The 24,335-nt window shown below is 36.0% G+C and overlaps 1 protein-coding gene across 3 annotated transcripts in view; it reads left to right on the top strand.

The window, feature by feature from the left end:
• DNAJC10 (DnaJ heat shock protein family (Hsp40) member C10) overlaps nucleotides 1-21,296 on the top strand; it is a 52,479-nt gene extending 31,183 nt beyond the window's left edge. For all 3 annotated transcript variants that reach the window (XM_047084107.1, XM_047084105.1, XM_047084106.1), the window contains exons 13-23: nucleotides 476-590; nucleotides 5,404-5,531; nucleotides 5,831-5,947; nucleotides 9,216-9,317; nucleotides 10,345-10,500; nucleotides 11,446-11,579; nucleotides 12,654-12,707; nucleotides 12,970-13,117; nucleotides 16,650-16,769; nucleotides 18,583-18,687; nucleotides 20,006-21,296. In XM_047084107.1, the coding sequence (XP_046940063.1) occupies nucleotides 476-590; nucleotides 5,404-5,531; nucleotides 5,831-5,947; nucleotides 9,216-9,317; nucleotides 10,345-10,500; nucleotides 11,446-11,579; nucleotides 12,654-12,707; nucleotides 12,970-13,117; nucleotides 16,650-16,769; nucleotides 18,583-18,687; nucleotides 20,006-20,017 (1,191 nt within the window). In that variant the 3' untranslated portion in view covers nucleotides 20,018-21,296. The remainder of the gene's footprint in view (nucleotides 1-475; nucleotides 591-5,403; nucleotides 5,532-5,830; nucleotides 5,948-9,215; nucleotides 9,318-10,344; nucleotides 10,501-11,445; nucleotides 11,580-12,653; nucleotides 12,708-12,969; nucleotides 13,118-16,649; nucleotides 16,770-18,582; nucleotides 18,688-20,005) is intronic.
• Nucleotides 21,297-24,335: the final 3,039 nt, after the last annotated feature.

The raw sequence follows: 24,335 nt of genomic DNA, 5'->3' as shown, positions 1-24,335 counted from the left end.
TCTTTCTTCTGAAAGGAGATTTATCTTTTTATTTCTTAGTGGATCCTCTAAAATCTTGCAAATATTTTTTCATGGTTTATCATTTGCCTGTTAGTATTCTTTATGCAATTTTCTTTCACACTGTATGAAATTGTCAACCTTTTTCTTATTTCTGCTTTTGAGGTCTTAAAAAGTTTTCTATCTCTCCCACTCCAAGATTATATAAGTGTCTTCTGCATTATTAGAAGAGTGGATGTCTTAAGCAACTTCATGTTTTCTAGAATATTTTCTCTCAAGTTTTTGAACTCTCTAGGAGGCTTTGTTTTTCCTTCACTAAACTTAGTTTCAGTGTTCAATGTAAATTATTTCTATCTCTTATTTTCATGGCCAGTTAACTTCTGTTTAGAAACTGTTAGAGCAATGGCATTTCTTTATGAATATTTAAAAAATGAATATATAAGATTTTGTTTTCATCAAATTAAATTTTCTCCTTTAGGTTGGCAAGTTTGACTGTTCCTCTGCACCAGACATCTGTAGTAATCTCTATGTGTTTCAGCCATGTCTAGCAGTATTTAAAGGACAAGGAACCAAAGAATATGAAATTCATCATGGTAAGAAGGGAAAAATGATAAAAATGTGTATGTATTTTCGAATAATTTTTTATTTGTACTTTCTACCTCTTTAATTATTTTTTAACTGAAATGTAGTTGACACACAGTATTGCATTACTTTCCGGTATACAACAGTGATTCCACAACTATGTACATTATGCTGTGCTCACCACAAGTGTAGTTCTCATCTGTCACTGTATGGTGGTATTAATAATACCTTTGACTATATTCCCTGCTCTGTACTCCATGACTTACTTAATTCCAGAGCTGGAAGTCTAGCCCCCACTCCAATTCACCCATCCCTCCAATTATCTCCCCTCTGGTAATCACCAGTTCTTTGTGTCTATGAGTCTGTTTCTACTTTGTTTTGTTTTTTAGATTCCACAAAAGTAAAATCATATGGTATTTGTCTTCTCAAACTTATTTCACTTAGCATCATTCATTTTAGGTTCATCTGTGTTGTCACAAATGGCAAGATCTCCTTCTTTTTCATCGATTAGTAATCATATTCCATTTGTGTGTGTGTTGTCTGTGTGTATATACACATCCTCTTACCCATCTATTGATGTACACTTGTGTTGCTTCCATATCTTGGCTATTGTAAATAATGCTGCAATGAGCATGGGGTGCATATATCTTTTCAAATTAGTGTTTTTGTTTTCTCTGGGTAAATAACAGTAGAATTACTGGATTGTATGGCATTTTTATTTCTAATTTTTTGAGGAACCTCTATACTGTTTTCCACCTCTATACTGTTTGCCTACCAGTTCTTTTTTCTCCACATCCTTGCCAACTCTATTTCTTGCTTTTTGGTATTAGTTGTTCTGACAGGTGTAAGGTGATATCTCATCATGGTTTGGATTTGCTTTCTCTGATGATTAATGATGTTGAGCATCATTTCATTGGTTTGTTGTCCATTTATGTATGTGTCTTCTTTGGAAAAATGTCTCTTCAGGTCCTCTGCCCATTTTTAATTGGATTGTGTGTGTGTGTGTTTAGAGTTGTAGGAGTTCTTTATATATTCTGGATATTAACCCTTTATTAAGTACGTTATTTGAAAATATCTTCTCCCATTCAGTAGCTTGGCTTTTTTTTTTTTTTTCTTTTTATTCCTTCACTGTGCAAAAGCTTTTTATTTTGGTGTAGTCCTAATAGTTTTTGCTTTTGTTTTTCTTGCATAGTAGACAGGTCTAGAAAAATTGTTGCTAAGGTAATGTTGGAGATTACGACTTATGTTTCCTTCTAGGACTTCCATGGTTTCCGGTTTCCCATTTAGGTCTTTGATCCATTTTGAACTTATTTTTGTGTATGGTACAAGAGAGTGGTTGAGTTTTATTCTTTTGCATGTAGCTGTCCAGTTTTCCCAGCACCACTTACTGAGGAAACTTGTCTTTTCTCCATTGTATATTCTTACCTCCTTTGTCAGAGATTGACCATACAAGCATGGGTTTATTTCTGGGCTCTCTATTCTGTTTCTTTGAACTAAGTGTCTGTTTTTGTGCCAGTATCATACTGCTTTGTTTACTGCAGCTTTGTAGTGTATCTTGAAATGAGGGACCATGATACCTCTAGCTTTGTTCTTCTTTCTCAAGATTGCTTTGGCTCTTTGGGGTCTTTTGTGGTTCTTTTTACCTTGCTTTGTATAAACGTACTCACTATAAATAACTTTGCTTTTGTTAGTAAACAGGTTTCTTTTGGAGAAAGATATTTTGAATTATATTTAGTTGCTTTATTCTCTTTACTCTTCTTTTTAAAATTATTCACTTTTGGGTGTCTGGGTGTCTCAGTCGGGTAAGCTTCCGACTTCGGCTCAGGCCATGATCTGACAGCTTGTGGGTTCAAGCTCCGTGTCGGACGCTGTGCTGACAGCTCAGAGCCTGGAGCCTGCTTCAGATTCTGTCTCTATCTCTCTCTCTGCTCCTCCCCCACTCATGCTCTCTCTCTCTCTCGCACACGCACATGTGCTCTATCTCTCAAAAATAAACATTAAAAAAATAAAATAATTCACTTTTTTCTGCTATTTTAGTGTTTGAGCAAGAATGCTGGTGACATATCAGGTTAGTGCAGACTTTAAGGGTCTTGTGAACAAAAGTAAACAACACCTATAGTTTTCGTTTCTAGTGTGCCAAATGTAGCATCTCAACTATGGGCATTTTTCAGATTTTTCTTCCACTAAACTACTAAATATTTCTATGACTACTTTATCTCTCTCTGTCTCCTCATTTGGCCTGATTCTTCATGTTTGTTTTTGTGTTTTAGGTAGATCAGTTACATCTGGTCTAGAAGGAGTGCCCTTCTGTAGAGAGTGTCTTGTTGGGCCCAGAAGCCCAATCCCTCCTGGCCAGCAGAGCCAGGTATTCAAGGGGGGCGTCCGCTGTGTGGCTGCGTGTGCCCTTCTGTTGGGCTGAGCCACATTTGCTGCGGGTATGCTGGTGGACTAGGTGAGAGACCCAGCCGTAGCTGCTGTGGTCATACTTATGGGGGGACGGTTAGCTCCTGGCACAGCTGGCTTCAAGACTTAGTTCCTTGCTGGCTGTCAACCAAAAGCCTCAGTTCCTTATCACTTGGATCTCTCTGTAGGGCTGCTCACAGAATGACAGCTGGCTTCTCCCAGAATAATGATCAGAGAGAGATACACAGACGTAACAGCAATATCTATTATGTAATCTAATGTCAGACAGGACACACCATCATATCCACCATTTGTTGTACCCTGTTACAACAATGGTGTGAATACATGAGGTAATATTCACTGAGGACTGCCTTGGAGACTGGCTACCACCAGAGCTAAGTATGGGTTACACTTAGGAGGAACAATCTTCTGAGGTAAGAGAAAGCAATCTCTTTGTCAAGATCTAAAGTGTAAGTAATGGTTGACCAAATGAAGAGTAGCAAGCATGTTCCAAGCACAGGAACCAGCACAAGTTCTCTTAGACTCTGAGATAAGAGAGAGCCTCATCCATTCTTAGAAAGGAGGATTTCAAGATGGAATTTTGAGTGTTTGAAAGGATTGAGACTTGAGGCTGGAGAAGGCCTCAGAGTTCCAAATTCTGTGTATCATCTGTCAGGCAAAGGAATTTGGACTTTATCCTGAGGGCAAAGCAAATGCTCTCAGATTTATGCAGACATATGATTTAACTAGTGTTACGTTTTAGGAAAGCAACTGGCCACCTAGAATGGATAGAAGCACAATTAGAGGAAGGGAAGGCAGATAGAAACCTGATACAGTCATTCATCTAAGAGAAGACGGCTGCCTTATCTAAATAATAGTAATGTGGTTGAAGGGACTTGGACCAACCTTTAAATACAAAGTCAGTATTTATATATAAAGTCAGTATAACTTGACAATTGTTTAGATGTGGGGAAGTAAGAGAAAGAAGCCCAAGTTTCTGACATTCACTTGGCAATTGAGTGACTGTACCATTGAGTGAAGAAGAGAACACTGAGGGGAGGAGTTGATAGGGAGTAGACATCACCAATCTGTAGCTGAATGTAGGCCTAGGCCTCAGGAGAGGAATTTGGGCTGAAAAAGGTAGATGTAAATAATCATCATATCAACGATAGTTGAAGCCTTCAGTGAGAATGAGCTTGTGGAAGAGTGAGTAGAGAGACAAGATCAGGGCCCTAAGGATGATCAAAGATAGAGGAATGTGTAAACCAGTTCAAGAAGCTGCAGCTACAGAGTAAGAAAAAAGCAGGAGAATGTGGTATCATTTATAATTGTATTTAAATAATTGTGAAAATATTTCTTCTGTGCTGTGAATTCTCTGAGGATTGTATCTTTATTCTTGCATGCCCTATGACATTTAAAACAAGGATGACACATAATAGGTATTTGACTTAATATTGCCAATTAAGTGAATAAGTCAAAGGGCACATGGGAAAATGGACCAAGTGCTAATTGAGAAAATCATTATTTGTCAAACCAAAGAGTATATTCTTTAGGCAATAGTAAATCATCAAAGTCCTTTCAGCAAGGAACAGTGTAATCAGACAAATGTTTTTGTAAATTAACTGTGGTAGCAATGAAAAAATGGATTAGTTACGAAAGATAGTACGCAAAGACCAGCTTGGTTATTGTAATAGGCAAGACAGAATTTAGGCACTAGTCTAATTGGTCTTGGTCCATGGTACACCAGCAAAGAAAGAAGGCGAGTATCACTCTGGGAAATCTTAGGCACCTGGTGGATGATTATGCCAATGCCAACATAGGGAAGGTGAGAAAAGGAGCAAGTTTGGGGGGGAATAACTCCGATTTTAATATATTTTAAATGTTTACATGACATCCAAGTAAATATCTTCAATGGGCAGTTGGTAATACAGGTTTTGAATTCATAAGGGAGGTTGAGTTGGAAGAAACACGTTTAGTAATTAGGCAACAGTAATAGCTCGGGTAAGCATAAAGAACACAAATAGGGGCACCTGGGTGGCCCAGTCGGTTAAGCATCTGACTTCAGCTCAGGTCATGATCTCACAGTTTGTGAGTTCAAGCCTCACGTTGGGCTCTGTGCTGATAGCTCAGACCCTGCTTCGGATTGGGTCTCCCTCTTTCTCTGCCTCTCCCCCACTTGCGTTCTGTCTCTCTCTCTCTCAAAAATATATAAACATTAAAAAAAAATTTTTTTTTAAAGAACACAACAAATATTGCAATGAAGTGATTACTCTGCCTTTGAGGATGAAACCTCACCAAAATCAATTTGGCAATAAGTTTATCTTCCTTTCTTTAATATTTTAAGTCTAAAAACTTTGAAATGTTTCTATGGATAGAAAGGCAGTACGTGAATTTTAATTTTTTTCTTATTCGCTTTCAAAGGAAAGAAGATTCTATATGATATACTTGCCTTTGCCAAAGAAAGTGTTAATTCTCATGTTACCACACTTGGACCTCAAAATTTTCCTGCCAATGACAAGGAACCATGGCTTGTTGATTTTTTTGCACCAGTAAGTTATTTTTATCTGTCAAATGTCAGTGTTTCAAATTTTCTCTTGTCACAGCAAAAAGACATTTGCTATATAATCTTGAACACTAGAATTGTGTTACTCAATTTTGGGCACTATCACATATTGCTTCTATGAGAGCAGGGTTGTACTTGCCCCTCTAGGGATAAAATATACACACACACATACACACACACGATTTACAACTAAGTATGATTTATCTAGCATATATTGATTGTTGCAGAAATGTGGCTTTTTGTTTCATTTAGCTCAGCGCTTATGAATATTTTTTTCTTCCGTAGTGGTGTCCACCATGTCGAGCTTTGTTGCCAGAGTTACGAAAAGCATCAAAGCATCTTTATGGTCAGCTCAAGTTTGGTACACTAGATTGTACGGTTCACGAGGGACTCTGTAACATGGTAAGGCTAAGTATTAAATAGTTATTCTAATCAACATTTTTATAAAATAGTTTTTAAGTTAGACTGACAAAAGCTCTCTTTCAAGTGTATATCTACATTTAGAAGAGTAACATTATTTGAACAAATAATTTCAACAAAATATAAAATTATGATTGGATTAAAACATGAGTAGACAACATAATTGAGTGAATGTAGACATGGTCTTATTTATCAAACTTGGGAAAATATTGTTTATTTGATAAAATACATGGTCATTCAAGTATTTAAAATCTTTATAATTTTTGATGTAATATCACTTTTGGCAGTCTATAGTTTTATTCTAGGTTTTCTTCATAATTCTCTTCTAAGTGTAGTTAGTAGCTAGAAATTTTAAATTTTTTTTTTTTTTTCAACGTTTATTTATTTTTGGGACAGAGAGAGACAGAGCATGAACGGGGGAGGGGCAGAGAGAGAGGGAGACACAGAATCGGAAACAGGCTCCAGGCTCTGAGCCATCAGCCGAGAGCCCGACGCGGGGCTCGAACTCACGGACCGCGAGATCGTGACCTGGCTGAAGTCGGACGCTTAACCGACTGCGCCACCCAGGCGCCCCAGTAGCTAGAAATTTTAAAAATGAACAAGCTTTTTGAAACTTTTGTATACATAAAAATATGTTCTTAGGTTAATTAATATTCATTCTTCATTCCAAGAATAACTAGAAATTATATACCTCATGATGAAAGTATATAATACCACTTATAAAACATACTTGGAACAAGTATATGAAACCTAAATCAAATCAAGCTGTGACATCAGTGTTAAGGAAATCTAATGATAGAGGAACATGTTAAGTGACACCATGGGCATGAACTCTTCAAGTCCCAGCACGTAGAGGATTTTACAGGACAAACACCTAATTTATTGGACAGATGACATTGAAAAGCAGAAGAGATTAAAGAGACTCAAAAGACATATCCTTCAAATGAAGTGTTTAGGTCTTCTTGTTTGGATGCTGCTCAAACCAAGTGCAAAAAAATGAGCAAGCAATAATTGGGGAAATTTGAACACTGACAGGGTATCTGATATATCAGGAATTGTTCATTTTTAGATATTAAAATGACAGTGTAGTTGCATTTCAGGGAAAGTCCTTATATTTTAAATAGACTGAAATATGGATGAAATGATAAATCATCTGGAATTTGCTTTAGAATAATCTTGGTGTAGGGGTAGAGTTGGAAGGGAGAATAGATGAAATAAGTGTGGTGAGCAGATGATTGTAGCTACAAGAGTACTTGAGAACTTATTGCTCTCTGATTTTTTGTGCATTTTAAATATTTTATAAGAGGAAACTTTTTTAAAAAGATAGAAGAAGAGAAAAGAGGGAAAGGGAAGGGAAAAGAAAACAATAGGTTTTAAAAACATAGTAGAAGTTAATGTAGGGTGAAATCTTTATGGCATCTGTGTGAGGAGTAATCTCAGTCCACACACACAGGTAAAAATTAATGTGAATGATTTTAACTATATTAAATGTTAAAACTATTACCAAAGAAAAAGACACTATGAAGTTAAGACAACAGACTATTTGTAGTACATGTAACTGATAAAGCATTAGTGCCAGAATATTTCAAGGCTACAAATCAATTTTTTTAAATAGACAAAATAAGAAAGTTTGTAGACTTTTTTTTTAGAAAAAATTCCAGCATAAAAAATGTTGCATTTCACTAGTCATCAGGAAAGTACAAATTACAGCAATCCATCAAATATACAAAAATTTAGAAATCTGACATTACAAGTATGTTGATAAATTATCCAGTCACACAATGTAATATCATAGAGCATTTAAACTAGGTCTATCTTTACCAGCATGGGTAAGTCTCAAGAATACAATGTAAGGTGACAAAAACAAGTGCATAATAGCTTACAGAGTATGACAGAATTACAGAAAATTTTTAAGTGCTCAAACGTTTTACTATACTGCCCAGGGATACATAAACATACCGCAAAGGAGGAAAACATCAGTAGAATGGACATATACTTATTTGAGGACATCGATTGCTCCTACTTTCATGAAGGAAAGCAAATAGGATCAAGAAAAAAGACCTTCTAGTAATACCAGTGTGATAAAGAAGTTAATCTTCCTTAAATATAGAGAAGGGGATGTGTGGGTATTTGTTAGATGATTTCTCTCTTCATTCTGTTTGAAATTTAACTGAACTATTTGAATGTCTTATATGTGACTTTGAAAAGATGTTAAGCAAGATACAAACTTAACGTGATAAACAATAATTATCTTAATTTGAATTCTTCTAGTTTTTCTTTTTATCTAAACTATTAAATATTTTTTAGATAATTGAGTAAAATGTAAGGATTTAAAACTGTGGTGTCAAATTCACCTGCAGTAGAGGCCAGGGGTCATTACTCACTAATGAGTAATTAGTTGTTGTGGAGAATAGACTAGAAACTACATGTTTAAGTGCTAAAAAGATTCCCAACACATGCTAATTAATCACTAAGTAGATTAACAAAACAACAATTATATCTGAGTTATTTGAATTTACACTCATTTTACAAATTTTGATAAATATTTCCATTGTTTTTCCTAAAATTATTTTTGAATCCTAGTCAATTTCAGAAAATTCCAATTTTCTACTGAGTGCTTATCAACTTTAAGGATGCAAAGTTTAGCTATAGTAAATTCACAAGATAGCCTTGTTAACTTTTAGAAAAGTTAAAACTTCGAAGAAATGCTTCCTGGGCCAGTGTTGATGTTACTCTGAGGAGGAACTTACAGTATTTTGTACTATAAAAACTACCTTGAATGATGAATAAAAGATGACCATATTCTTAGGAAATGAGTCACAATTCCTTAAAATATGGTTGTATACACATTATATCCTTGCTCCTTTGCTTCCTTTATTTTCTTCTAGACAAATTGGAGTATTATGGTTTCAAAAAGACTCAAGCCAGAGATTAGCCTGCTCTTTACAGCCTTATCCTCTTGGTTCAGGAGTCAAAAGGGCCCACACTCATAATTAGCCTTGCTCACTTTTCAGTGTTTCATTGCCCGTGGATTCTGTGGCTAATGGAGTAGCTATAAAAAGGGTAATTTATCAGTGCAACTGTAAATCCATTTTCTTTGCCAAATTTGGCCAGGCTAAAATTTTGCAATAACCCAGCAATTTAGCAATGGACTTTTTAAATGTTGTTACTTAAAAGCAAGCTGGTTATGAATTTGAAACCAATAGGTAAAATGCATAAAATCTTTCATTTGTATTCTCATTCCTAACAGTATAACATTCAGGCTTATCCAACAACAGTGGTATTCAACCAGTCCAACGTTCATGAATATGAAGGACATCACTCTGCTGAACAGATCTTGGAATTCATAGAGGTATTTTAAATTAATTTAATTTATAGTATTGTCAATTGTAGAGGTAATTTAAATCATTATTTTGAAACAGCGAGCAAGTGAGGGAGGGGCAGAGAAGAAGAGAAAGAATCCCAAGCAGGCCCCATGCTGTCATGGCAGAGCCTGAGGCAGGGCTTGATCTCTTGAACCATGAGGTCATGACCTGGGCCAAGATCAAGAGTTGGACATTTAACCAACTGAGCCACCCAGGGGCCCCTAAATTTTTTTTAAATAGTTTTTCATTTTGTGCTGTATTATTTATTATTATTTCCCCAGTGAAGCTAACACTTTTGTTAATATTACCCCATCATTGTAGACTAAAGCTTTGTTAAAACAGTATTTGGAGCAAGTGAGCTGTTAGGGAAGTTGTGCAGTATATCCATTCAGACTGTCAGGAAAATAGAATAGTAGGCTTTTCAGTAATAATTAGAGGGTTATTTCCAAACCACTCATTGGTTCTAGAATAGAACTATATGGCCTTTGTAGACATCTAGGCACCTCTAAGCTTTTTGTCCCATCTCCTATCACCTTAAATACAGTTGCCTCTTTTCCCTACCTAAGATGATTTTAATGGTACATAATAGTAAGAAAATATACCTTGATTTCAGAAGATTAATGGGCAAAGTCTAAATTAATTAGGAATCATTTGTCCTTTTTAAAATAATTCACTTTAGATTGTATTTTAAATATAAATAAGTATATTTTGATTCTTCAGAAACAGGAATTTTGGGGGGCTTCTGTGTGTCTCGGTTGAGCATCCGACTCTTGATCTCAGCTCAGGTCATGATCCCAGGGTTGTGGGATCGGGCCCCGTGTTGGTCTCCACGCTGAGCATAGAGACTTCTTAGGATTCTGGCTCTCCCTCTGCCCCTCTCCCCCACTTGTGCTCTCTCTAAAATTAAGAACAGAAACAAAAATAAGCCAGGAACTTTTCTAAGTGATAACAGTTTGCCAAGAATGTATCAATACCTTTTTATATCAGTTATAATGAAAGTTAAATTCTCTTTAGGATCTTATGAATCCTTCAGTGATCTCCCTGACACCCACCACTTTCAGTGAACTAGTTAAACAAAGAAAACATGATGAAGTCTGGATGGTTGATTTCTACTCTCCATGGTGTCATCCATGTCAAGTTCTAATGCCAGAGTGGAAAAGAATGGCCCGGGTATAGTACAGTAGTTTATTTAAATCTTAACATTTAGCATTAATGTGTATTTAACAGAATTGTTTTAAAACGGAGATGAACCTACCTCTAGATTATCACTCTCAATAGCTTTAATTACACCACTTAGATTTCAACTGTTTCTGTCTGATAGGTGAATGGTATAGAATAATCTACCCTTACTTTTTCCTGTGTCACTTGTTTGGTATGTATCTGACCAAATTTCTGCCAAAGTCAACCCAAAGATCCCTTTATTTTCTATTAAAATTTTTCTGCTCCTTTATTTTTAGAGCTTAACAATACAGTTTCTTCACAATATTGTGGGACTTAAAAAATAGCTTTGATCAGTAAAACATTTGGAATTTTAAGATTTCCTACAAATAGACATAGTGTTATAAATCATGAAAGATTGAGGAAAAGTTATTTCAATATGAGAATGGAAAATGAAATCAACTTTTATATTTCTAAGAAAAAATGAACAAACGGAAGAGTTAAAAGTGATTTCTAGTATTTAACATTTAAGATAATACAATTTTGTGCTCTTCTCAGTAAAATTTTTAAATTCAGGCATGAGTCAGTGTGCTGCAATGCATGTCTCTATTTGAAAAATAACTCTTTGAAATACCATTGCAGAGGTCTTCATTAGCTCCTGGTTTCTAACACTTAAGTTTTAGAAATACTTCATTTCCCCCCATAAGGTACAAAATCTGTTATTTAATCTGCAGTAATTGTAGTAAGGTCTTAACTGCAACATTACATTTTCAGTTCATTACTATATATATTCTGTTATGTTTTAAACCCTTACCCATTTTTATTTGGTGAAAATCACTGGTAAATAATATAAGAACCATCTCAAAATGATGATTTTTCTATTGTAAACATAGTTATGGAGGTAGTTTTATTGTAATCACTTTGATCTATTTTATCTCTCCTTTTTCTCTTTTATAGACATTAACTGGACTGATCAATGTAGGCAGTATAGACTGCCAACAGTATCATTCTTTTTGTGCCCAAGAAAATGTTCGGAGATACCCTGAGATAAGATTTTTTCCCCAAAAATCAAATAAAGCTTTTCAGTATCAGTAAGTGTTGCCTAAAATTTAAAGACATTTATTATAACCACTTATTTAGACAGTTAAAATTTAAAAGTTATCTTAGAGGCTTCGCCAGAAGAGCATGTAACTCTTGATCTTGGGGTCATGACTTCAAGCCCCATGTTGGGTGTAGAGATAAATAACTTTTTTTTTTAAAGCTTATTTATTTGTTTATCTTAACTAAATAAAAGTTAACCCAACAAACATTTTTGGGGAGTCCACCATGTTTTAAGATAGTGTGCTAAGGAGAACCTCAGAAGATGAAAAAAAAAGAATTGAACAGTCCCAATGTTCATGAAGCTGGCACTCCAGTATAGAGGAAGACAAAGAGAGGAAGCACTAACATTTATTAAGTCAGTGTTTGGTTTCAGGTACTGTACTTGATCCTTTGCTCACATTATTTCCACTGGTCCTCACATATACCCTGAGAAATAAGAATTACTACCCTTTCCTACTATTACAGATGAGTAAACTGATCCACAGACCTTCATTAACTTTCCCAAGTCACACTGCTGCTTGGGGTTTCAGCCCAGGTCTGTGTCAGTGCCCATACTTGTTTCTACAACACCACATGGTATTTGAGGTAGACAACTCTAGTGCAAGGCAGAATATAAGGAATATTCTTTGAAAAGTAAAAACAGACCATGAATTTCAAAGAAGGAAAGGATCACAACTATGAGAGGAAATCACGAAAGGCTGCATTTATGAGGTGGCTTTTGACATGGGTCTTAAAAAGTACGTAGGAATTTGATAGACATAATAACCAGAGTAAATGTTCAGAAACTGAAGTCTCAGACATTTTGAGTTTCACCATTCCCGTGCTCCTATAGGAGATGTCCAGCAGGCAGCTAAACATTTAGGACTACCTGGAGCACAAAAAAACATCAAGACTAGAGAAAAATGTATTTGAGAAGCTATGTAAGCAGCGTTTGTAGCTAGGTGTAACTGAGAAGAGAGATGCTAAGTAGTCAAACTTTTAAACTGCTGCAATGAGATTGTTTTCTGAACATATCCAATAATAGAAAATAGTATTTACAACTTTCATATTTGCTCTTCTTTCAGTAGTTACAATGGTTGGAATAGAGATGCTTATTCCCTGAGGATTTGGGGTCTAGGGTGAGTAATTAAAAATATGCATCATTGCATAAAATAGATTCAGTGCTGTTTACCTTCGTCTTATGTCTGCAGTTAAATTTACTGTAAGTTTTTTAAGGCTCTCACATTTTAAACTACTTAGTAAAGAATTATAATTTACCAAGATAGGGTTGTGCTTTATAGTCATTCTTTGAAGTCAGTTTTAACTTAGAAACTTTTGCTATATTTTAGATGTTTTCCTTGGTTTCATATAATGAAAAGTAATTTTGATCCCTTGCCACAGATTTTTACCTCAAGCATCCATAGATCTAACGCCTCAGACTTTCAATGAAAAAGTTATACAAGGGAAAAATCACTGGGTGGTTGATTTCTATGCTCCTTGGTGTGGACCTTGCCAAAATTTTGCTCCAGAGTTTGAGCTTTTGGCTAGGGTAAGTCTTGTCTATCTATATAAGTAAGTTGTAGTTACATGCATGTTTTAAAAATTAGATTATTTAAAAATTAGATAAAATAATTAGGTAAAGGTATATATGATTCTTTTTTTCTAAGAAGTTTCCTGTGAATTTTTTAAAAATCCCATTTCATTTCTATGAGTATCATCTTTGTGGTAGATTTCTTCCTTCTTTATTAATACTTTTGGCTAACATCTCTATCTTGATGGATGACATCATCTAACCATTAGAGACAACTCATTTCTCTTGCTTATTCCCTATTTCCTTCCTCCACCATTACTCTGCTGCCCACCAGCCCATCACTAGATCCGGTCCTGCCTCTTAAGTGCCTTTCAAATCTGTCATCTCCTCGTCATGCCCTCTGCTAGCCTTTCTCTTCAAGCCCTCTTCATCTCTTCCAGACTTCTCATGTGTGCCTTTTAATGAGTCTCACATTGCCAGTCTGCCTTATTCAGTTCTGCCCTGCTGATCTTTCTTTTTTTTTTTTTTTTAATTTTTTTTTTCAACGTTTATTTATTTTTGGGACAGAGAGAGACAGAGCATGAACGGGGGAGGGGCAGAGAGAGAGGGAGACACAGAATCGGAAGCAGGCTCCAGGCTCTGAGCCATCAGCCCAGAGCCTGACGCAGGGCTCGAACTCACGGACCGCGAGATCGTGACCTGGCTGAAGTCGGACGCTTAACCGACTGCGCCACCCAGGCGCCCCTGCCCTGCTGATCTTTCTAAAATACTGCCTTCTCTGGCTTCCCGTTAGCCAAGTTTCTTGACTTACAACCTTGATTGCAGGTCTCTGGTGGGACCCTTCCTACCTCTTCAGCTTTATCTTTGTCACCACCCCACACCTCACAGTTCAGACACAGCAAAATACTCCAGGTTTGCTGAGCAGATACTGTTCCCTCTCTCTAAAATGCCTTTTCGTTATTAGTCATCTGGATCTTTCTCTCCTTATCCTACAAAATCCAGCTACATTGGCACTTCTGTATTCTCTGTCCTTCTCAGTGTCACTTTGATGTCTTGTACTCCATTTGGTGTACTTACACAGTGAATAAATATTTAGATATCTATCTCCTCCATAAGACTGGAGCTTCTTGAGGGCAAGGTACAGGTCTTATCTGAGTCTAACTCAGGAAATGCTTATAAAATTTAACTGAATGCATAAACAGAATACAGTCTAATTTTTTCTTGTTTCTGTCCCCATCATCCTGTTAATGACCTAATCCAGATTGTTTGCATTCTTGCTTCAGGGAGCTTTGCCTGGGCTACAAAACACTCACTTAGAATGAGAAAGCTCCAGTTTCACCAGTCTGAAGCAAAGGCTGACAATCCTAACCCATCAGGATTTTTTAGCAAAGGGACTTAAAAGCTCCTAGGTGTCATGAAAGATTATTTGTTATTGGATCATCCTTCAAATAAGTTCTTCATCTTTCCTGCTTAATTGATCTTCTTTTCCTCTTGTGCTTCCTTTTTCTCCAGTAATTCTAACAAAATGTTTTCATTCCCTTGTATACTGAAAAACTTAGCTTAGTTATATATTTTATAACACACCTATATCTTGGATATGCCAGAAAGTTATTAAATATGAAAAAGATCATTCAACAAATCCTAAGCACTAGGTGAGAAGCATTACGGTAAGTACTAGAGCTATAGAAATTGAAAGACAAAAGTTACATGTCTGAGGTTTTATTCTAGTGGGAAGATAACATGCAAATAAATACATTTAATACAGCAGGATCATTGCTCTAGTGAAATGAGAGGGGAGCAAGGACATGGGAGGAAGAAAGAATCTTGCCAGGAAAAGACAAAAGGCTCCACCGAAAACTTGGGATTTGAGATGAGAATTACAACATGACCAGGAGTCTGGCACATGACCAGGAGTTTGGCTAGAGAGGACAGTATTTGCAGAGATGCAGGGATGCAAGAGAGTGGTGCATGTTCGGTCAACTTCACTGTTGGTCCAGACTATCAGAGTGTAAAGACAGAAGGGGAATGGCAAAAACTCAGGCTTAGTAAATAATTGAGGAGGAGAAGGTTTGGTCCTCTTTCTTTGTGATTTCATATTGTTCAGAATAAGTTCTGTATAAGCACTAGGGAAAAACTATTGGATATGGTAGGATCCATTTTACATTTTAGAAAGAGCACTTTGGATGGAACTGTACACAGGCCAGCAAGGCCAGAGAACGATATGAGAGCACCAGAAACAATATGGTGTTCCTTTATAAGCAATTGAAGATACAAGTCAACTAATGTTAAAGATAAACATTTTGTAAATTTCTCTGACCTTCAGTATAAGTGTGTTTCTGCATGCAGCTTTGCTGCTGCCCTAACCCCTCTTGAGTAAGCCGGCATTGGCCACAAAACTAGAGGCAGCAAAGGTATTTTAATTGTCCTGAAGTGAGAGATGTTATCTGAACCGGGATGAAGGTAATGGTGATAGAAAGAATGGGACAAATGTAAAAGAGATAAGAGAATAGGACTTAATGTCCAATTAATTATGGTAAGTGTGACAGAGAAAGAAGTCTAAGATGGCCCTAGTTCCTGGCTTGAATGAGGGAATAGTAGGACAGAAGGAAGAGTAGGTAAAGGGAAAGGACCTGTGTTAGAAATCATCTGCGCAGGATGCTTGTTTAGTTGAACCAGGCCAGTACATAGGTGAGTGTGAAATCAGGGGAGGTTGGGCTGAGCAGCACATCTCGGCACATTTATATATAAAATCTCCCTTGGGAGATTGCTCACAGTGAAAAAAGTGTTCACCATAGATGCAACTGTGATTAAATACTATAATTTGAGAGGCAGGTGTAGAAAGAGGTCCCAATGCTAGAAATGAGATAGTACAGCCTGAAGAGTAAGAAAGCCAAGAGAGAATAGCGATAGATGCCAAGAAAGAAAAAAGAAAGGCATGTTTAGCGATGTCAGGTACCCATTAAGATTGAAAAGTGTCCATTCAGTTTGGTCAAGTAGTCACTGCAGAACTTACAGCAGTTTCAGTGGAGGGAGCAGTAAAAACAGAAGCTAGACTAAAATCTGTTGATAAATGAGATGATGAGGGAGGAAAAGCAATGAAAGACTAACCTCAAAAAGAGAAGCAAGGAGGTAGCTAGAGGAACCAGTACAATTAAGAAAAGAATCCTGTTTTGACCACATGCACATACCCCAAAGAGCATGTAAGACACCTGACAGAGAGGAACTGGAGAATGTAGGTGTCGACGGCCTTCTGCAAAATGAAGAGTGTTACCTCAGCAGGTGAGACCAGAGAATGGGAGAAGGCGTTTGACAGAATCGGGAGTTTGTGGTGTGATGGACAAGGTATGGGGACCAGGAAGGAGTTTTTCTTGATAAGAGCCACTAAAAAATTTGGAAGCAATCTTATTATTATGGAAAGGATTAAAACTTAAGTTTTTGAAATAAGTCTTTATTATTACAAAGATGTGAAAATTTTAGTATCATGTTGCCTTGTGGTTGCCAAAATAGTTTATGCCACAGTGAATGGCAAACCCCACTTCTCTCTTTTCAGATGATTAAAGGAAAAGTGAAAGCTGGAAAAGTAGACTGTCAGGCTTATGCTCAAACATGCCAGAAAGCTGGTATCAGAGCCTATCCAACTGTTAAATTTTATCCCTACGAAAAAGCAAAGGTATGTATTTGGCGTTCCCGTATGTGCCTTTCTTTTAGCAGACCCAGTTGAAAAGGTTTGTTACTAGTGTGAAGGTTTTCATTAGCTTCTCCTCCCTTTGTCATGTTTTATTTTATTGCATATTACTGAAGCTTCTTTTCACATATACATCAAGTGATTTTCAAAGGTTTTTCTGTCTCAAAGTTGATATGATCCACTCCTTAAAATTTTTATACTAGTGAATTACAGAAACTACTAAAGACACATAGCAGGATACTAGAGTAGTTTTTTCTGAGTGGAGAAGTCAACATAATTATATTCTGTGAAGTTCTATATTTTCTACTTTTATACAATTAACATATTACCTTTATTATTATTTTTTCCAGGAAAGGAAAAAATTAAAAGAATACTATCATAGTTTTGAAGTAGACTAATACCTGAACATTTGTCTTGAGGAATATTTATTAGTGGTTTAGACTGCAAAATAAAAGTTGGGTCCATGGCTTGATCACAACTCCCTTCTTTGGGCCACTGACAATATGCTTTTTTTTTTTCCCCAAAAAGAAAATTAGACATTTACCAATGGATCTTAAAACTCAGGCGATAACCTCTACTATCATTTATATAAATGCATATATCTTTCAACCACTGTAATTGCTAACTGAAAATACTCATGACTTTTGCTATCTTCCTGAGTAAAAGAATGATATTTTTGACAATAGAATTGTAATTAAATAAATAAGGATTTGCCATGTATTCATGTTTTATGGTAAAACATTTCAAATAAATATATTTTTTGAGAAGGAATATCAGCTTAACATGTATTGGAAATTATATTTTAAAATAGAGTTAAAGAAATTAGATGGATTTTAGAATTGTCAACTAGATGTTTCAGTGAAGGACTTTGATTGGTCCAAGAGGCTAATTCTGTCTTAAGAACAGGCTAGGGTAAACATCTCAGTGAGAGTAAAGGAGCTTATATCAGGATCTGAATTCACTTCATCCCTTTGGAATCACTAGCTCTGCTTTCTAATTCTCAGAATAGCTGAGAAATGGGTAGCATAAGTAGGGGTCTCAGGTAGAATGATGTAAGCAAAGTATCAGTATAATGAGCAGTCACAGCTTCTATCTGGCCATAGAAGGAGCTCTTTGAAAAGATGATGTTACCATGTGTCTAGAGGAGCCCCGAGGACATTAGACACCAAAATATCCCTGTACAAACCGAGACAGGTGGCATCCAGAAGACCAGACCAGATTTGAAAACCAAAGCAGAATAGTGATTGCAGTTAACAGCAGTACAAACCAGGTGGGCAGGTACACACAAAAGCAAGATCTTAACAGATAGTGTGGAGTTCCCACTAGGAAGCAGGAAGCAAATGACTCCAGATCCAAAGTAAAGCTTGATATATTGACCTGCCCCCTTCACTGCTTTTCAGCCACCTTCCTACTGTGGGCAGATGAAAACCAGGAGATACACATTACTTTCTAGTGTTGTAGTTGGTCAGGATTTTAACTGTGCCAATGACATATGTATAAGATTAGAATGATTTGAGTCCTCTGGGGGATGGCTTTTCTTTATATTTTAGTTGTTTTGAATTAGATTAGATTAGTTAGAGCTGGCAATGCATTTTTTCCAAGGAAATACTTTAAATGTGTTCATAACAGTATCATATTTAAGTAAATTATGAGTTAACTGCTTTGTAGCATTATTTCCTTGAAGAAATTTGAGTTTTAAACATTTAGAACTTTAAGGAATAATCAAGTTTCTTAGATGCAAATGTCATGTTTTGATTAGACACCTAAAAGATTATAAGAAGAATGTTTTTTATTTTAGAGAAACATTTGGGGAGAGCAAATAGATACCAGAGATGCAAAAGAGATTGCTACCTTAATATATGAAAAATTGAAAAATCTTCAAAATCATGGAAAGAGAGATAAGGTAAGGACTAAATCTAGAGCTGACTTCAGCCAGCTTTATACTGTACCTTATATTTATCAATAAACAGGTACAATGGAAGCTTCAAAAAATAGTAAAGTTGAAGTTTCTTAATTCAAAAATAGGACAATCAGAATGTAACCTCTGTATATTGAAAAGTGCAGAAATTTGCACAAGTACAACCATTTAAAACATAGTGAACTATGGCCATAAATTATTTAGATTTTGTTAAAATGTAAATAAAGTATTGACTTGTTAGGAATAAATACACTGGAGCCTCGTAACATACTTTGCATAGCAGATTTTCTTTTGGTATAGTCAGGATGTATCAGAACCCATACTCATTTCAGCCCCTCCTAGAATTTTATCAGTCAAACAGTGCAACCTCTGCTATTCTTTGGAAGAAGTGTTCATTTTTTCTTTTTTAAGTCATTGTCATTCTAGGACATACAAACAGACCAAAGAGTCCGTGAATGCTGGAATGCTTTCTGAGTGGAACTTAATAAAATCACATAGAAGTTTCTTGGATTGTTTCCCTATAAGGTGAAAGAACAACAAAAGAACCAGCGCATATTCTGGAGAGGGCTAGAGATGTCTGGCTTTATAGAACCATATTAGAACTGCACACTCCAGTATAAAAAGCCTTACATCCTATATCAAGGGTTACATTTTATCCAAATCTAAAAGATAGGAAAGAGATGGTTACAATTATTTCCTTGGGTTTAGGGAACAAAAATGTTTTTCTGGTGTTTTGATTTATTTTCACTTCCTCAAGAGGTTTTAAAGTGTGACTTTTATCTTAAGTTAAACATTTGAGGGGCACCTGGGTGGCTCAGTCAGTTGAGCGTCCAGCTTTGGCTCAGGTCATGATTTCACAGTCTGTGAGTTCGAGCCCCGCGTCAGGCTCTGTGCTGACAGCTCAGAACCTGGAGCCTGCTTCAGATTCTGTGTCCCCCTCTTTTTCTGCCCCTCCCCCACTCATGCTCTGTCTCTCTGTCTCAGAAATAAACATTAAAAAAATTTAAAAAACAAAAAAAAAAAGCATTTGAAACAGAAAATGTTATTAGTCATAGCCAGAATATCAGAATTGAAATTCAGTTTAGAAAGGTACCAAAATATGACTGTAAAACTGTAATTGATAGTATCTGCATGAGCAGGTAAGAACTAAGAGATATCCCTTTTCCTTTCCATTGTTACATTTAGGCAAGGTATATTTCATATGGTGATCCATTAAATATTTTTTAAAAGATAAAGTACTATAAACTAACATTTTAATGTAAATTCATACTTTTTTCTTTCAATCACTTTTACATTATTGTAGGATGAACTTTAATGATGATGAAGATGAAGAAAAAAGAGAAAAGGAATTCTAACAAATGACATCAAGAAGACCTCTTTAGGACGTTGCTGCATTCTGGGTCAGAATAAATGAACATTGGAATTGTAATTGCACTGTCTGAATTCTGTACAACATTGGTATAAATGAAAGGTCTGCAAGCTTTTTCTGTAAAAGGCCAGATCGTAAATATTTTAAGTTTTGTAGACCATGTACAGTTGTCACATATTCCTTTGTTTGCTTTGTTTACAACCCTTTAAAAAGTTAAAAATTGTTCTTAGCTCAGGGCCATGCACAAACAGGCCAGGCCACATTGAGTCCATGGGCCATAGATTGCTGACCCCTGGAAATGATAGTAAAACTGGCTGGCTCAAACAGCAGCCTGCTCTGTCATGTACATATATGTCTGGGATCCATTCCCTCAAGTTTTGTGGCTGGCCTGAAAAGAAAAACTTGGCATTTAGTTACCTGTTTTAAAGATTGTGTGAAATGGATTCTGACCATAGTTTCTTTAAAAAAAAAACACATGATGTGGCAAGCAGATACCCTATTTTCATGCTGTATTATAGTGAAGAGATTTTCTTTTTTCTTTCTAAAGGTTGAAGAACTGATTTTAATTTTTCACAATTGAGAAAAAATTTTTAACAATAAATCCAATAGATTTCTACAGCATCTAGAAATACCTGAGGAAAACAATATTTATAGCTATTAACTGGGCACTGTAGAGTATCCCAAATATATCAGTATTTAGAGTTCTATATTTTAAAGATCTATGTTCATTTATTTTCTGAATTGCTTTCATAAATGTTTTCCCTGTGATAGCAGTTGACTTTTGAAGCATTGTTCTAATATTTATGGTTTTGCCTTTTGAACTTTGTTTTGATGTAGATCCTCTATTTGCCTTCCCCATAGTTGAGGTTTTTCACTCTTGTCTGATTTGTTACTCAGATACAAAAAGTGTGCAGGCTTGTTTCACTATGACTCATAATGACATTGTGGTTATTCCAATTGTTAGTTTGCTGCTGGAGGCTGCTGTTTCCAGATAAATATTGTCATAACTGAACTTATTTTTTTAAGAAAATCAATTATATAAATCTAAGGATGGGATCTTTTAATTTCTCGGTTGTTCAGACTAAAAGAATCCAAGAAGTTTTTGCTCGCATTTTCACAAAACATTGTCAGTAAAGTGCAGTAATTTAGTTACAGTTGAGAGTTTATGGAATGGTAAAAATTCTGATCAAAAGAGGTCAGTGAATTAAACAACAGTTTTCTCAAACTTACTAGGATTCTACTTTATTATATTGGAAGCGTTTTATTTTTTTTAATGTTACTTTATCTCCTTCCCCAATATTTCCTCATAATTTTATCACTGTAATTTCTACAAAAACATTTTATTTTCAAAAAAAATTTTTTTTTCTTTTTTCAACGTTTATTTTTGGGACAGAGAGAGACAGAATATGAACGGGGGAGGGGCAGAGAGAGAGGGAGACACAGAATCGGAAACAGGCTCCAGGCTCTGAGCAGTCAGCACAGAGCCCGATGTGGGGCTCGAACTCCCGGACCGCGAGATCGTGACCTGGCTGAAGTCGGACGCTTAACCGACTGCGCCACCCAGGCGCCCCCAGATTTTATTTTCAAATCTAACCCAATCCCTCATATTCTCTCCTACTTTGCTTCAGTTGTATCCTTGGAGTCCTAACCTTGGATTCCACATCATATACGTGGGCAGTTTCAGAACACCCACCACTTCTAACCTTAATTCAACCTTTCTGAATTATGATCAGTAATGGCAAGTGTCTTTCACTTATTAAATTTTCACTGCCTAGAAATCTTTCAAAATTGGCTTGCTTCTATAAGAATGTCAAAATCGAAGACCTAAAGAAGTCTTGGTAAATATTTATTGAATTAATGTACCAATTATTTGAATACCACTGTGCTGGACAGTGAAGCATATGTAGAAGGAATCCAAGGGATGGTCCCTGTCTCCCGTGTGTCTATAATTCACAGTTCTGACAGTGAACCCATAAACAGGTTTAAAGGTACCTAAACTACTACCCATACATATAATTCCAGACTTACTAAGAAACATTTTAGGCAGTAAAAAAAAAAAAAAAAATTAGTAAACAATATATATCCTGTAACTTGGTCTAAGTATGTGCCTGTGGAATTGGCTCTAAAGCCAGGGCTGCTGGTAGTCATGTTAAATAGTATATATATATCCTACAGTATCCATCAGGAGGCTATTGTCTACAGTCATCTCAGTGTCGAAAAAGCTGGCAGAATTAAAGGTTTTAACAGCCATGTAAGTAGAGCACTCTGAAGAGTGCCTGATAAAACATGCCCTTTCTCTCAGAAACACCATTTTTGTGTACAGCTGGCCTTGGGTATCACAGCACCATATCTGGCACACCAGGGAGTATTCTATCAGGCATCTGTACTTGGAAATTAGATACATTTAAATATGTGACTATAGGAAATTTGGAGTTTGTGTTTTTTACATTAATGTGCTTATTCCAATTACCCAAATTTTATTTAAGGTCTTTTATATCGTTTTTACTTAAAGTATATGATTAAGATAAAAAAATGAGATTATTTTTATATGGTAAAAGTTTTCCTTAAATTTTTGCATTTTCTAACAGTATTCAAAGCAGGCATTTTCTTAGGTACAGTTATCAGAATTGCTGTGTTGTTTCCCATGGGACACATTTACATTTATGTAAGTCTTTAATGAGGTAATATTTTTAAGCCATTTTAAGAGAATTTTTGTATAATTAGTCCACAGGTTTACCAAACTCAGGTAAATGTCTTAAATTAGACCTATTTGGTCCATCCTAACTGTTAAATAGTACAAAGTTTAAATTAACAAAGTGCATTTTAAATTTTCTATAGTGATTCCTATAAGTGATTCTGAAGATGAAAAGGAAATGATCTTTGTAGTAATATGCTACTTCCACATATACTGAAACTTTTTTTTTTTATTTTAACGTTTATTTATTTTTGAGACAGAGACAGAGCATGAACAGGGGAGGGACAGAGAGAGAGGGAGACACAGAACCTGAAACAGGCTCCAGGCTCTGAGCTGCCAGCACAGAGTCTGACGCGGGGCTCGAACTCACGGACCGCGAGATCATGACCTGAGCCGGAGTTGGACGCTTAACCAACTGAGCCACCCAGGCACCCCATATACTGAAACTTTTAAATACACCCAGATTCCTCTGGTGAATACCTTATTTTCAGTAAGAGTAATGACAGGTCAACCACCACACTAAATAGAACTGTATTATCATATCTAAAAATGTTAGTAATTCACAACTTGAGTCTCTTTTATATTTAACAGTAGATTTGCACTTAGATTCATATCCTGTCACCCAGTCCCCTTGTTAGGAAGGAGTTGGATCCATTTTGTGAAAGGTGATTAACCCAAAGTACAGCTAGAGGCTGATGCCAGACTAGCTGATATGGTATCTTGATCAGTTCATTGCATTGTCTGATCACTTGATCATTGTTTAGTACCTGCTGTCCTCTTCAAAAAAGATCAAAAGACCTATTCAAAAAGATCTGTGCTAATGTCTATGAAAAATTTTTCCATGTTAATTACTGATAGAGAACTCTTCATTAACTGCTATTCCAAACATTTTATGTGAGGAGGTAAAATACTAAAATATATGTATCGGTTCCAACAGAAGGTAGTGAGATAGGCTCCTGAATTCACCTTCTCCCATGGACACACTGAACATACAGATATGTACAAAACTATTCCCTCTGAAAGAAATCCAGACACCAGCCAAGTGACTCTTACACATCAGGTAAATGAGAACACACACACACACACACACACACACACTGGAGTGAGCAAGAGAAGCTATGGCACAATCTCATCATTAACCCCATCCCCTGGTGCAATATCACAACAAGGAGGAAACTTTAAGACTGCCAACCAAGAACACCCAGAAAACTGTCCTTCAGAATTAAAAGTGAGAGTCTTCCAGATAAGCAAAAGCTGAAGGAAGTCATCACCATTAGACAAGCCTTACAAGGAATATTAATGGGACTCAAACTGAAATGAAAAGGCATTAGTCAATACAAAACGTGAAAATATAAATCTCACTGGCCAAAGTATATACTTAAAATCACTGTACTCTAATGTGATGCTGGTGGTTCCATCATTTATAAATCTAGTATAAAGTTTGAAAGACAAAGGTTGTAAAACTATAATTGTTCATACTAAAAAGACTTAAATTTGGACATCAAATAAAGGAGTAAAAGGGTAGTTTTTGTAGGAGGGTAAAATTTGTTAGCATCAGACTGATATATA

The sequence above is a fragment of the Lynx rufus genome, unplaced genomic scaffold (assembly GCF_022079265.1).
Source record: "Lynx rufus isolate CCGP_SWC_20201006 ecotype Redwood Valley unplaced genomic scaffold, mLynRuf1.p SCAF_2, whole genome shotgun sequence".
NCBI classification, from domain to species: Eukaryota; Metazoa; Chordata; class Mammalia; order Carnivora; family Felidae; genus Lynx; species Lynx rufus.
The sequence above is the reverse complement of the archived record's forward strand: the minus strand, read 5'-3'. Positions and strand labels throughout refer to the sequence as shown.